We start from the raw sequence: 13,396 nt of genomic DNA on the forward strand, positions 1-13,396 counted from the left end.
GCCTAAAATATCAGGCAAAAAGAATTTTATATATGACTTCAACATCACCCAAAATTGTGTATTCCAAAAATAAAATAAGGGTTAACATGTAGGTCACTGCTACCTTACAATGGTGTGAATACAATCTCTGTAGCATTCCATATTATTTAAAACCTCATAATTTCCTGCATTATTTGAGAAAGGAAAAGCAAAAGTCGAAATAATAACGCTGCACTATTTGCAGAAGCAACCTTGCTTCTCTCGTGGCATTTACCCTTCCTTCACGTATCCAGACGCTTCAACCTGGGGGACGGAAGGGGCCGGCTATCTTCGGACCACGTGGCTCGGAGCAGACAGCTCCCGGCAGGCCAGCGCGTCCAGCTCTGAATCCTTATCCTTATTTAGACTCGTCACCACCCCTGCTGGGAACAGACAGGTGGCCGCGGACGGGTCACTAGTGAGAGGAAGTGAGTGGCTGCCGCTCCTGACCCGGAAGCGATCTCTAGTCCCGCCCCCTCCGCCTGGCTTCCTCCTGCAACAGGCGTGGGTCACGCTGTCGCTCGCTCTCTTTCTGCCGCCATCTTGGTTCCGCGTTCCCCGCACAGTAAGTTGTGTCCTCGCTGTTACTCTATCCGCAACCATCCGCCTTTCTCGCGGCCTAAGCCACCCCGGGGGACTGAGACCTAAAGAGAGTTAGAGGCTTTATGTGGCGCCCCCCCGGTTCCTACTCGACCCTGGGAATTGTGGCTTTGGTGTCTCCGGACAAAATGGGGTCCGCGACTGGTGTCCTGGCAAACGCCGGGCAGGAGTGCCGCGGGCCGCGCTGTTAGTCCGGGGCTGTCGCGGTGGGAGCCTTTGCGGAGTTAGGGGCGGAGGCCAAGTGTGTCTGCTGCTGGGAACGGCTTCAGGATCACCCGTAGGAGGTGAAGGGGTCACGGCCTTGGAAGTCCGCCCCCTCCCCCTCCGCGCGCGCACACACGCGTCGTTCTTATTGTGACGAGTGTTTGGGGCTAAGGCTCCCTCTTTTCCCTCTTGATTCCCGAAAGTCGGCACACGGAGACCTGGAGGTCCAGCCCGGGCGGCGTGAACGGCGGGAGAGGGGTGGTTCATAGGAGCGTCTGCCGTCCCCCGCGGCCGGAGCCGGGCCGGAGCCTCCCTCTCGGGGTGCGAACGCAGTGCCGATGGCCGCCGTGTGGGGGGTGGGGCTGGAAACGGGGAATCAGACGAGCCCCCGGGAACCGGGAAGGCCGCCCTCCGCGGAGTGGAGGGGAGCGGGGAAGAAGGGGCGACTCGCCGGGTTAGCGATGTGCGGGTCACGTCACGCTTCTCGGCTCTTGCCAGCTCCCTGGGGAGGGTTGTCCCCAAACACCCTCCTGATGATTTTGCGCCACGGTTTTCTGCAGTTTTTGAAAAATACCTGCCTCTGGGTTGGGGGCAGCAGAACGATCCCGGTCAATTCAGGCCTCCTTTTTACTTCCTTCAGAAATGCCCGGCGAAGCCACAGAAACCGTCCCTGCTACGGAGCAGGAGCTGCCACAGCCCCAGGCTGAGACAGGTAGGACCCCCTAGTCCCCGCGCCGATGACAGATGGTGAGATGGACCCTAAAGCCATTCGGTGGGTGCAGCGACAAAGAGAATGCCCCTCTGTCTTTCAGAGTTGTCTCTCATTAGAGACGTGAGGCTGTAGCTCTGTCGGGGATGAGCGTCCAGGATATTAACTGCTGTCCTTGGAAGGGGCTTCGTTTGGGAGTGGGGTGAAAACCGTATATTTAAGATTCAAGAACGTGGAAAGCTCCCTGGCCTGTTCTGTAGGTGGGGCCACTGCCTCCAAGGGAGCTCTGCAAAGCTGGGCTGGGCAGGGGCTCAGTGATTCTTTCCTATTTGAACTGCATGACACACTGGCAGGCCAAGGAGACCTGAGCTTTTGAGAAGGTCCAGCCAGCAAGTTGCATCAAGGTTTTAGATGGCAGCGCTTGGCATTGTGCCCTCATCACGTGTCTGAATGAGATGTGTGCTGTGGTGAATGTGTCCTCCTGGGACCAAGGACCCTCTTGGTCGGTTTACTTGTTTTATGGATTGGTGATGAGATGTCCAACAGCTTGTCTGGAACCCAGAATTGAATTAAAGCTTTCCTTTGACTATTCTTCAGCTTTGAAATTAATGAGTGTAGAACATGGTGTAAAGGCAAGTTTTGAATTCTGGTTAAAGTGCTTCTCTATAAAACTTGAGAAAGGGATTAGTGAAACTACTTTTTTAATGAAGATCTTGCTGAGTTGTGCAAAACTAAATGAAGGGAATCTTCAGGGTGTAATCTTTTTTTCTTATAGTAAATTAATTTTTTTTTTTTTAACTGCACCTGTCACTTAAGAACAATTCCCGTCTTCTGGAATTAAAATAGAGTTGTTTATAGTTGAAAGTGTTAAAGTCCTCCCTCTCCACCTGTCTGATTTCAGCAGCTGAAGGGATTAATACAGCTGCTGGTAAAGAAAAGGGAGGGTGTCCCTGCCTTTGGGAATGAGCTATGTGAAATCTTTGAACTATAGGGGACTAAAGGGCTGCTCTCTAAAGATCCTGTAATTCGGTGTTAAATAAAAATGCTCAGGTCTCGTTGAACAACTTGATTTTACAAATGTAGAGAGTGAAATTCAGATGAATTTCAAATAATTTGGTTTCAAGCTTCAAAAGGAATGCCATTAAATAGAGTACCTGAGAAAACTATCTCAGGAAATAGGTTATGGTGTCTAAACCAAGTAATTTGGTCCTTATCCCATCAGAGGAAAACATTCTAAGTTTCAAATTCTGATTATGTTTGAAAGCATTGCATTTTAATCATAAGACTTTTACCTACCAACCCTCCAAGAAAAACTGGTTGAGCTGCCTGTCTTTTCTGTGCTACAATACTTTAAGAAAATTGTGAATTTGCATGCTACAGACTTTTTTGTTTTGTTTTGTTTTATTTTAAATATTCCCTTCAAAGTGTTGAGCATTTGTTATTCTACTCCTGTGTTACCTCCTGAATAGTAAGCATGGATTTTTCTGTCATTCAGAATATCTTGCTTAGCTTTACTCTAGTGCCAGATATTGGTCTATTTTGACAGAATGACATACTTATCCACATTAAGGGGTGGGGATCCAATGTATTTGCTCCACTGCAATTCCCTACTTCCAAAATAGAACCGCAGTCTGGCTTAACCAGTTGGGTTACAGTATTATAATACAGTCCCTACCCTTGTGACTAAGCTCTCTCCCTGGCAGTCTAATTATCTGAGATTGATGTTTGGAGGTAACATTACCTGGGAAGGTCTGTAGACTATGGAGTACAACTCACTTGTTCTTTTTGTTTGTATGCTTGTTTTGGGTAAGTAAGCTGAAGCACAGGGAGGCTTAGTGACTGATTTATTGGTTTAGTATTAAATTCTGAAGCGTTTCAACTTTATGAAGAATTGAATTCTGCCAGACACCCACTTCTTTAAGCCTTATTCAAAGAGTCAGGTTTTTCCTGACCTGGTGGAAACCTGAGCATATAAAGACCTGGTTTTGTCTCATTCCTCATCAGCACCAACACTCACTACCTTCCTTATTCCGGTTGTCAGTATCTGTTTTAATTAGTTCGTGGTCCCTGGTGGACAGGGTGGAACAGCTGTTTCTGTGGTGGTGATCCTATGGCCTGTGAGAAGACTTGGAGTTCATTTAAGGAAGGAAGGGAGAGGTGTATTCTTACTTGACTCCTGAATTATGTTTCGGAAGGGTTACTATTGCCTGTCACCTTTGTCTAATCCTGTGTGGTGACTTTCCTCAGATTAAAAATTCTGGTGTTTCTTAGGAAACATGTTGTACCAAGTTGGGCTGCATAACTCACCTTTATTTTTTTCCTTCCCTTGCCTTTATTCCCTTTTTTGCTTTTCTCCTCCAGCTGTGCTTCCTGTGTCTTCAGCCTTGAGTGTCACTGCTGCCTCAGGGCAGCCTGTGCCAACCCTTCCCCCTCCTTGCTCCCTGCCCCCACAACAGTTCCCTCTGACAACCCCTAACCAGCCTACCCCATTCCTTTCTCCCTCCACTATTGCCTCTACCCCTTTTGAAGCTCCTTTTCCACAGGTGTCCTCTGGGACAGCCCTGCCCTTGGGAGTTGCCCCTACACTCCCTGACACCCCAGCTTTCCTACCAAACCTAATAGGGCCTCCCATCTCCCCAGCTGCCTTAGCTCTGGCCTCTCCCATGATAACTCCAACTCTGAAAGGTGCCCATCCCTCTTCAGCTCCCTTGACTCTGGTGGCCTTGCCTCCCCACTCAGTTCAGAAGAGCTCTGCTGATCCACCTAACCCTATTAGTTCACCTCCTTCAGCTGCTGTGGCTAAGTCAGGGTCCGTGACACCACTGTCAGCTCCCGTTGCTTCCTCAGAACCAAAGACCTCTCCTATTCAAGCTCCCTCTCAAGTAGTCCCTAATCCAAAAGTTACCCCCATTCCTCCATATAAGGCCAGTGCTGCTCCTTCCCAGCCTTTAACTCCCTTGGCCTCTTCTGTTCAATCTGGAGTAGCCTCCTGTGCTCAGACACCACCCACTACTCCCCTAGCCATCACTTCCCCTCAGGTCAGAGGCATACCTATTTCCTCAGCTCTGGCTTCTCCACAAAACTCTGTAAGCCTCAGCCTAAAGGGACCCCTTACTCCATCTGCTGCCTTACCTCTTCCAACCCAGTCTGTTCCTATGACTCCCAGTGTCCCCCCAGTTTTTCTCACTCCTATGGGCTCTCATCTTGTACCTTTACAACAGAGTTGCCGTGGTTCTCCTGTCCAGTGTGTAGGTCAGACAGGCCCTAATGTTCCGTCTGATTCTATAGTGGATACCATTTCTGTACACCACTCTTCCATAGGGGCCTCTTGCCCTTCTCAGCAATCTGTAATTTCTCCCCCTCCTTCCAGAAATGAGGTGGCTCCTGCTGCTGTGGCTGCCTTTCCAGTGGGGGCTCCAGCTTCCTCTCTGCCTCTATCTGTTGACAAGGGACTCTCTACCATCACTAGTGTATCCTCCTACGGCTCTTCTGGTCCCTCAAATGCAGCTGTCTCTTCTCCCTTATCTCCTACAGCCCCTCTCACCCTCAAAGGCTCTCCTAATGCCACTCATCAGCCACCCTTAGAGGCCCAGATGCCTCCTGCTTCTCCAGGAAGTCCAGGCTTGAAAAAAGCTCCTGTTTCTTCTGTTGGAATTACCTCACTTGTGATGACTAACCCCTCTACAATTTCTGCCACACCTACCACCTTTGAGGTAGTAAATGCTACTTGTGTGTCTCCTCCAATTTCATCAGGTCTCATAAGTAATAAGAACTCAGCTTCCCATACTGCCTTGGCTATGGCACCTGTGGCTCCCAAAGAGCTTCCTTCTCCTTGGGTAACAACTGCTCTGGGGATACCAGGCTCTCCTCCTCTGCCAGCACCTGAGGAACTCAAAAGTCTCCCTGCTTCACAATTGGTCAAGTTCCCAACACAGAAAGATCACCAAACTGTCCCTGCCTCTCCTGTAGGAACCCCTATTTCACCAGCTCAGGCAGGACTCCCTACCAAGAAAGACCCTGTTGTACTACCATTGGCGCTGGCAGCCCCTCAAAATCCTCCCACTCCCCAAAGTACATCTTCTCTGGAAATATCTCTCTGTGCTGAAGTCACCTTAGCAAGCAAAAGCCGAGTAGAGCCTCTGCCTGTAGGCAAGCCAGCTGCTGCTACTCCCTCTCCTCTGGGTGCTATTTCCCCAGCCTCTCTAATCAAGACAGATCCTTATGCAAGTCCAGACCCTACCAGTGTGCTTCTCAAAGGTTCTCTTACTACCCCAAGTGTAGCTACATTTCCTTTGGAAAGTGCTGCCACTTCTGGGGGGACTCCTACAACTATCAAAGGAACCTTCACTCCTACAACGACAGCCAGCCCTTTTCTAGAAGGAACTGTCTCTTTAGCACCTAAAAGCCACCCAGCCAAGAAGGGTACTTCTGCTCTTACTGCTTTACCTTTGGTTCCTCCCACCTCTGAAAGTTGTTCTGTGGCTCCAGCCATGACGTTATCCCCACAGAATGTTATTTCTCCAGCTACTGTGGCACTGTCTTCTGAAATTCCCAAATCAGAACCCTTTCCCTCTCTTCCCCCAGCTGGTAATCCTCAAGTTACAAAGATAAGTCATAGTATTTCTCATAGCTCAGCATTGGCATTTGTGGCCTCCTCTCCTGAAGGATGCCCAACTGAGGATGTTGGTGCTTCTGTTGCTGCATCTTCCAAAGGAACTTACCTAGCTGAATCCCCATCTTCTTTAGGGACTAGTGTGTCTCCTCAGACTGGAAGACCTCCAACCAAGAAGGGTTCGGCTACTTCTACTACCTTAACTCTTGCCCCCTCTGTTTCTAAAAATGTAGCCGCTGTCTCTGATACTCCTGGCAATCTCTCATCTCCTGTTTCTCGAATTGAAGCTTCCTTTCTTCCAGAGGCCACTTTTTCTTTTGAAGTCCCTAAGGAATCACTAACCAAGAAGCATTCCCCCACTCCTCCATCCCCCAAAGGGGCCCCTACTTCCCCAGCTGCTGTCTCCTCATCCCCCAAAGGGGGGCCAGCAAAACCATCCCCTAAAGAGACTCCTCCTCCTCCAGCTATTACTCCTTCCTCTCCCAAAGGAGCCCCAGCTACCCCACCTCCCAAAGGGGCCTGCACTCCCTCACCTATGGCTCCTCCCTCCCCAAAAAGGGGCCCAGCAACCTCATCTCCTAAAGAGACTCCCAAACCCCCAGTTACGTCCCTTCCTTCCCCTAAAGGAACCTCAGCAACTTCATCTCCCAGAGAGTCCCCAGCTGCCCCATTCACCAAAGGCACCTCAGCAACTCCATCTCCCACAGGGCCTCTAGCTATGCCACCCCCCAAAGAGTCTCCAACAGCCCCAGCCCCCAAAGGGGCCCCAGTAACTCCATCCCCCAAAGAGCCCTCAGCTGCCCCAACCCCCAAAGAGGCCCCAACAACTACATCCCCCAAAAGAACCCCAGCCTCCAAAGGGGCCCCAACAACTCCATCCCCCAAAGACCCCTCAGCTGCCCTGGCCCCCAAAGGGGCTCCCGCAGCTCCATCTCCCACAGAGTCCTCAAGTACCCCAGCAACTCCATCCCTCAAAGAGCCCTCAGCTGCCCCAGCCCCCAAAGAGGCCTCAGCAATTCCATCTCCCAAAGAACTCTCGGATACCATAGCAACCCCATCCCCTAAAGAGCCCTCAGCTGCCCCGGCCCCCAAAGGGGCCCCAGCAACTTCAGCCCCTAAAAGAACCCCAACCCCCAAAGGGGCCCCAGCAACTCCATCCCCCAAAGAGCCCTCAGCTGCCCCAACCCCCAAAGAGGCCCCAACAACTTCATCCCCCAAAAGAACCTCAGCCTCCAAAGGGGCCCCAACAACTCCATCCCCCAAAGAGCCCTCAGCTGCCCCATCCCCCAAAGAGCCCTCAGATACCCCAGCAACTCCATCTCCCGAAGAATCCTCAGATACCCCAGCCCCCAAAGGGGCCCCAGCAACTTCATCCCCCAAAAGAACCCCAACCCCCAAAGGGGCCCCAGCAAGTCCATCCCCCAAAGAACCCTCAGCTGCCCCAGCCCCCAAAGGGCCCCCAGCAACTCCATCTTCCAAAGAGCCCAAAGGGGCCCCAGCAACTCCATCTTCCAAAGAGCCCAAAGGGGCCCCAGCAGCTCCATCTTCCAAAGAGCCCAAAGGGGCCCCAGCAGCTCCATCCCCCAAAGAGCCCTCAGCTGCCCCAGCCCCCAAAGGGGCCCCAGCAACTCCATCTTCCAAAGAGCCCAAAGGGGCCCCAGCAGCTCCATCCCTCAAAGAGCCCTCAGATACCCCAGCTCCTAAAGGACCCCCAGCAACTCCATCTTCCAAAGAGCCCAAAGGGGCCCCAGCAGCTCCATCCCCCAAAGAGCCCTCAGCTGCCCCAGCCCCCAAAGGGCCCCCAGCAACTCCATCTTCCAAAGGGGCCCCAGCAGCTCCATCCCTCAAAGAGCCCTCAGCTGCCCCAGCCCCCAAAGGGCCCCCAGCAACTCCATCTTCCAAAGAGCCCAAAGGGACCCCAGCAGCTCCATCCCCCAAAGAGCCCTCAGCTGCCCCACTCCCCAAAGGGCCCCCAGCAACTCCATCTTCCAAAGAGCCCAAAGGGGCCCCAGCAGCTCCATCCCTCAAAGAGCCCTCAGATACCCCAGCCCCCAAAGGGGCCCCAGCAACTTCATCCCCCAAAAGAACCTCAGCTCCCAAAGGGGCTCCAGTAACTTCATCCCCCAAAAAAACCCCAGCCCCCAAAGGGGCTCCAGCAACTCCATCCCCCAAAGAGCCCTCAGATACCCCAGCCCCTAAAGGGGCCCCAACAACTTCATCCCCCAAAAGAATCCCAGCCCCCAAAGGAGCTCCAGCTGCTCCATCTCCCAAAGAGCCCTCAGATACCCCAACCCCCAAAGGGGTCCCAGCAACACCAACTCCCAAAGAGCCCTCAGCTTCTCCAGCCCCCAAAGGGGCCCCAGCAACTCCATCTCCTAAAAGAACCCCAGCTAAAACTCCATCCCCCAAAGAGGTCTCAGCTACACCAGGCCCCAAAGTGGCTTCTACTCCTTCAGCTGTGACTCTTCCAGCCCCCAAAGAGCTCTCAGCTACCCCAACCCCCAAAGGGACCCCATCAACTTCATCCCCCAAAGAGCCCTCAGCTGCCCCAGCCCCCAAAGGGGCCCCAACAACTTCATCCCCAAAGAAAACCCCAGCCCCCAAAGGGGCCCCAGCAACTCCATCTCCTAAAAGAACCCCAGCTAAAACTCCATCCCCCAAAGAGCCCTCAGCTGCCCCAGCCTCCACAGGTGGCCCAGCAATCCCATCCTCCAAAGAGTCCCCTGCCTTACCAGTTCCAGTCACATGTCCCTTGGGATCCACTGCCCCTCAGGCATCTAAAGGGCTCCCAATAAAGGAAGGCTCCACAGCTCTCAAAGCAGTACTTACTGGCCCAGCTTCAGAAAATGCACCAGTCGTCATAGCTCCCACTCAGAAAGGTCCACCAGCCAAGAAGAGTTCACCTCCTGTGTGCTCAGATCCCTCAGCCAAGAATGGTACTAAAGGACCCCTTTCTACAGTGGCTCCTCCAACCCCTCTACTGGCAGTCTCCACTCAGAAAGGCACTTCTCCAAAGGGTCCCTTGGCTCCTCATCCCAAGTCTGAGACATCTACGCCTCTAGCAACAGCGGCTTCTGAGAAGGTCCTTCCTAAAGCTGGATCAGCACCTGTCTCTCCAGCACCCACCCCATCAGTCTCTCTGCCTCTTGCTCCCTCCCCAGTTCCCCCTCTGCTTCCTAAACAGCAACCTCTGCCGTCCTCACCTGGGCTGGTGCTGGAATCATCCTGTAAGCCCTCAGCCCCCGCTGATGAGGATGAGCTGCCGCCTCTGATTCCCCCGGAACCAATCTCGGGGGGAGTGCCTTTCCAGCCGGTCCTCGTCAACATGCCCACCCCCAAACCTGCTGGGATCCCTGCCCCAACCCCCTCTGCCAAGCAACCTGTTCTGAAGAACAACAAGGGTATTTGCCTTGGTTTGCTGTGTGCATGGTGTGTCGCCCACACTCCTCCTGGGGGCTACCCACCATTACTAACCCTAGGATGCGCCACTTTCTCCAGAATATCTGCTTGTGTTTGAACATAGAACATAGAATTAGAATGATCATTTTAAGTGCAACAGCTCTAGGAATGTGGAACAATCTTGGTTTTCATCATTTCAGATAGTCCATTATGTATCATCTTGTGTAATGGGGATCCAGACTAACCCTGAGTTTCCATAATTTTGCCTAACTGATGTGATGTTGAAAACCAAAGACCTTCTAGATCTTAATCTGCTCTAATTTCTACCACATCACTAACCTTGTCCCTGGGCCTGGGATTTGCTAAAATATTGGGAAGCTATTGAATATTGGAACTATTTGAATTTCTGTTCACTTCTTGGAATTAGTAAGGACCAGTGCCCAGGGACTTCCTTTGTTTAAAAGACCTATTTTTCCTAGCCTGAGAATGGTGTAGGTATATGCTTTTTTCCCTCAGTAGTCTATTGTGCTTGGCCTTTCAATTGAGGAAAATTTAAAATATATGAATTATGTTTGAAAGAAATGGGAGAGGTCACAGGACGATAACTAGTAAAGGTGACTATTGGAACTGTAGGTTGGCATCATTGAGAGAATCTTGAAGTACTATTTATTAGATCAAATTGCTGGGGTCAGTGGCTTGAAAATAAGGCTAAATGTGTGTACATAACTGCTTCTGGCCTCCCCAAACGCAGTTTAAAGGATAAGGGGAAAGTTCCCTTCCTCATCTGCTGCCACAATGTGAAAGTGTTTTTCACTTCCGTGTATCTGCAGACACCTTGTCTGCCAGAACCTTTCTGGGATGGTTGGGCTATTGGATAGTGGTTGGAGTTACATAGGTCATTGGTGTTCGCCTATGCCAAGAAGTGAAGGCCTTGAGGGAAATGAAGCAGTTATAGCATATAAACTGTTCAGCTGAATCTAGTAATTACCTCTCATTTCTGGGGCTGGGTCTTTAAGAATGTATACACACTAGTTTGTAACTAAGTAGGGGGCTATCAAGCTGACTTTATACAAGTCAGTTGATTTACATTTAACTTTACGAGGTTTAAAATAAGCCAGTGACCTCTAGTCCAAGCAGGCCATGGTGTGACAAGCCTCCTTTTAATCTCCACTAAAAATTACTAAAAATTATTTTGCCTCCTAGGGTCTGGAACAGAATCTGACAGTGATGAATCAGTACCAGAGCTCGAAGAACAAGATTCCACACAGGCAACCACACAACAAGCCCAGGTAGGTATTATCTTACTCATTGGTATAAATACTTGGAATAGGGGCTGACCAGAGAAGATGACTTACATATCTGGAGCTGTAAACTTTCATAAAGGGAAAACCACAGGGGGATTGTGGAATACAAGTCTTACCTTTCAGCTTACTGTTTTATTTTAGCTGGCGGCGGCAGCTGAAATCGATGAAGAACCAGTCAGTAAAGCAAAACAGAGCCGGAGTGAAAAGAAGGCACGGAAGGTAATACTTTAAGTTATAAACAAGGACTGGTGCCCAGGGACTTCCTTTTTTTTTTTTTTTTTTTTTTTTTTTTTTTTTTTAAGACCATTTCTGATGAAGCAGCTTCAGAGGGACAGACTCTGGGTGGGAGTAGAATCGTGTTTAGTTAAAGTAACAGAAGCTGTTGTGGCAGGAAACCCAGAAGTCCTGGGAATCCATTCTGTATTCTTACATAAACTTTTCTTAGCCCAGAAAAAGACTTTCTTTTTGGATGTGGTATTACTGTGGTCCTTACTTCCTGGCGCTGCTTCTAAAAAATTTGAAAACCTGATGTTCTTTTGTTCCTTAGGCTATGTCCAAACTGGGTCTTCGACAGGTTACAGGGGTTACTAGGGTCACTATACGGAAATCTAAGAATATCCTCTTTGTCATCACAAAACCAGATGTCTACAAGAGCCCTGCTTCAGATACCTACATAGTTTTTGGTGAAGCCAAGGTAAGGGAAGTTTTCATGGGAATTGCTCTAGACCAGGGTTTCTCAAGCTCAGCACCATTGATATTTTGGGTCAGTAATTCTTTGTTGTGGAAGGGCTGCCCTATGCATTATAGATGCTTTATTTAACAGGATCACATCCAGTTGTAATTTTAAAAAAGCAAAAACAAAAAAACTCCAGATATTGGACAGATATCCCCTCCAGTTGAAAATCACTGCTTTAAACATAAGCTGCTTCTACAATGATCTATAATCTGAGTGAGGGCAAACTATTTAAAGCTATATAGCTATAGTAAGTTAACCTGAAGTGAGTTTAGAGTGCAAGTTTGGAAAATATGTAAATGATTTCTTTCACTTACTACAGACAGATCTGTTCACATGAATCTCTTATTTTCTGTTCTACAGATTGAGGATTTATCTCAGCAAGCACAGCTAGCAGCTGCTGAGAAATTCAAAGTTCAAGGTGAAGCTGTCTCAAACATTCAAGAAAACACACAGACTCCAACTGTACAAGAGGAGAGTGAAGAGGAAGAGGTATATAAGGGAATCTTTTATACTTTTAATTCTCTCCAGGTAGTATTATGTTTGTATTGATGGGTGGGTTCTATATTGTTTTAGTCTCTTAAGTCCCATTGAGTGAAATAGTTTTTGAGTTAAGACTGACTCCAACAAACTATACTGAAGTTGTTCTTGCCTTTAGTTTATTACATGTGTTTTTCCCTCTCTCTCAGGTTGATGAAACAGGTGTGGAAGTTAAGGACATAGAATTGGTCATGTCACAAGCAAATGTGTCAAGAGCAAAGGCAGTCCGAGCCCTGAAGAACAACAGTAATGATATTGTAAATGCTATTATGGTAAGTGTCCAAGCCTTGATTCCTGACTCCCTGGAGTGACCTGACCAATTATGGGTGACTTGATTTTCTTATGTTTATTATCAGCCAATTAGGAAACCTCATTCCAAAGCCTGTCTTGAGTTGCCTTAAATTTTAGTGACCTGAATTCTGTCAGTTTGCCTATTATACCTCTGATTATCTCTTTTCTCTTACAGGAATTAACAATGTAACCATCTAAAAAGGAAGACCCTTTTTTGTGTGTTTCAAAAGAGTTACTGCAGCTTGGTTTGAAATTTGTACTGTTTCTATCATTAATAAAGTTATGGCTTCTTGTGGGATGAACTCAGTGGATGCTTGATCTCTTCCCCCCAGAAAGCAAAAAGACTCTAGAAATGAAAGCACATTTATTACTCTTAAGACCTCAGCTTCAGTTGAAAAGATTTAATGCCACAGATTACCCCTTAAAATCTCAGCCTTTTCCTTTCTGGTAAGAAGGAAAGTATTGTATGTACCAGGCTATCTGTTAAGACCTTTTTTTCTTTTTTTTAATCTTTATTGTTGAAAGTATTACATATGTCCTCTTTTATCTCCCATTGACACCTTATAGCTCACCGCAGGCCTTTGCCACCCTATTGTGTAAGACCTTCTTGTCTTCAGAGACTACAACTTAATTGTTACATTTCTTGTTTTCAATTTCTTTCCCAAATGTTAAGCATTATCATATGCTGATTCTTCTTTATTTAATAATTAGCTCCTTCTCTAACCTACAGTCTTTCTGAACACTTTGGACCTTATCTTTCCTTTATGAGAGGCAGTGCACATTGGTTACATTTTGACATGTAAGAGCTTAATAGAGGATTGAAGAGATTGCATCATGGATGTGATGAAAAGACCACACTTTGTAGAACATCAGAAGCTACCTTATGAAGGGAAGGATTTTGATTATTATATACAATGCAAACACTCTGCTCTCTCACATTTTAATCTGCAAAGTAAATTATGATTAGGGTAGCCTTAATCATGCTA

General features: G+C 48.6%; 1 protein-coding gene across 2 annotated transcripts; it reads left to right on the forward strand.

Moving 5' to 3' along the window:
• The first annotated feature begins 485 nt into the window (after positions 1-485).
• On the forward strand, positions 486-12,732 carry NACA (nascent polypeptide associated complex subunit alpha). Of its 2 annotated transcripts, XM_070409956.1 has the most exons (8): positions 486-583; positions 1,463-1,534; positions 10,746-10,831; positions 10,988-11,065; positions 11,394-11,540; positions 11,943-12,071; positions 12,269-12,391; positions 12,586-12,729. In XM_070409956.1, exons 2-8 carry the CDS (start codon positions 1,465-1,467, stop codon positions 12,598-12,600), a joined length of 648 nt encoding a protein of 215 aa, XP_070266057.1. In that variant the 5' UTR covers positions 486-583; positions 1,463-1,464; the 3' UTR covers positions 12,601-12,729. The 2 variants fall into 2 exon arrangements, with proteins under 2 accessions (XP_070266057.1, XP_070266056.1); XM_070409955.1 differs by lacking the exons at positions 486-583; positions 1,463-1,534 and adding an exon at positions 3,341-9,544 and having other exon boundaries at positions 12,586-12,732.
• The last annotated feature ends 664 nt before the right edge of the window (positions 12,733-13,396 follow it).

The sequence above is a fragment of the Myotis yumanensis genome, unplaced genomic scaffold (genome assembly GCF_028538775.1).
Source record: "Myotis yumanensis isolate MYYU_CA2020_CCGP unplaced genomic scaffold, mMyoYum1.0.hap1 SCAF_3, whole genome shotgun sequence".
Taxonomy (NCBI): Eukaryota; Metazoa; Chordata; class Mammalia; order Chiroptera; family Vespertilionidae; genus Myotis; species Myotis yumanensis.

Excerpts from the sequence above, each read along its gene's own strand:
- NACA (XM_070409955.1), top strand. The coding sequence starts at position 3,808 with ATGTTGTACCAAGTTGGGCTGCATAACTCACCTTTATTTTTTTCCTTC. Across the intron at positions 9,545-10,745 it reads TGTTCTGAAGAACAACAAGG|GGTCTGGAACAGAATCTGAC; the intron begins GTATTTGCCTTG and ends TTTGCCTCCTAG. Across the intron at positions 10,832-10,987 it reads CAACCACACAACAAGCCCAG|CTGGCGGCGGCAGCTGAAAT; the intron begins GTAGGTATTATC and ends GTTTTATTTTAG.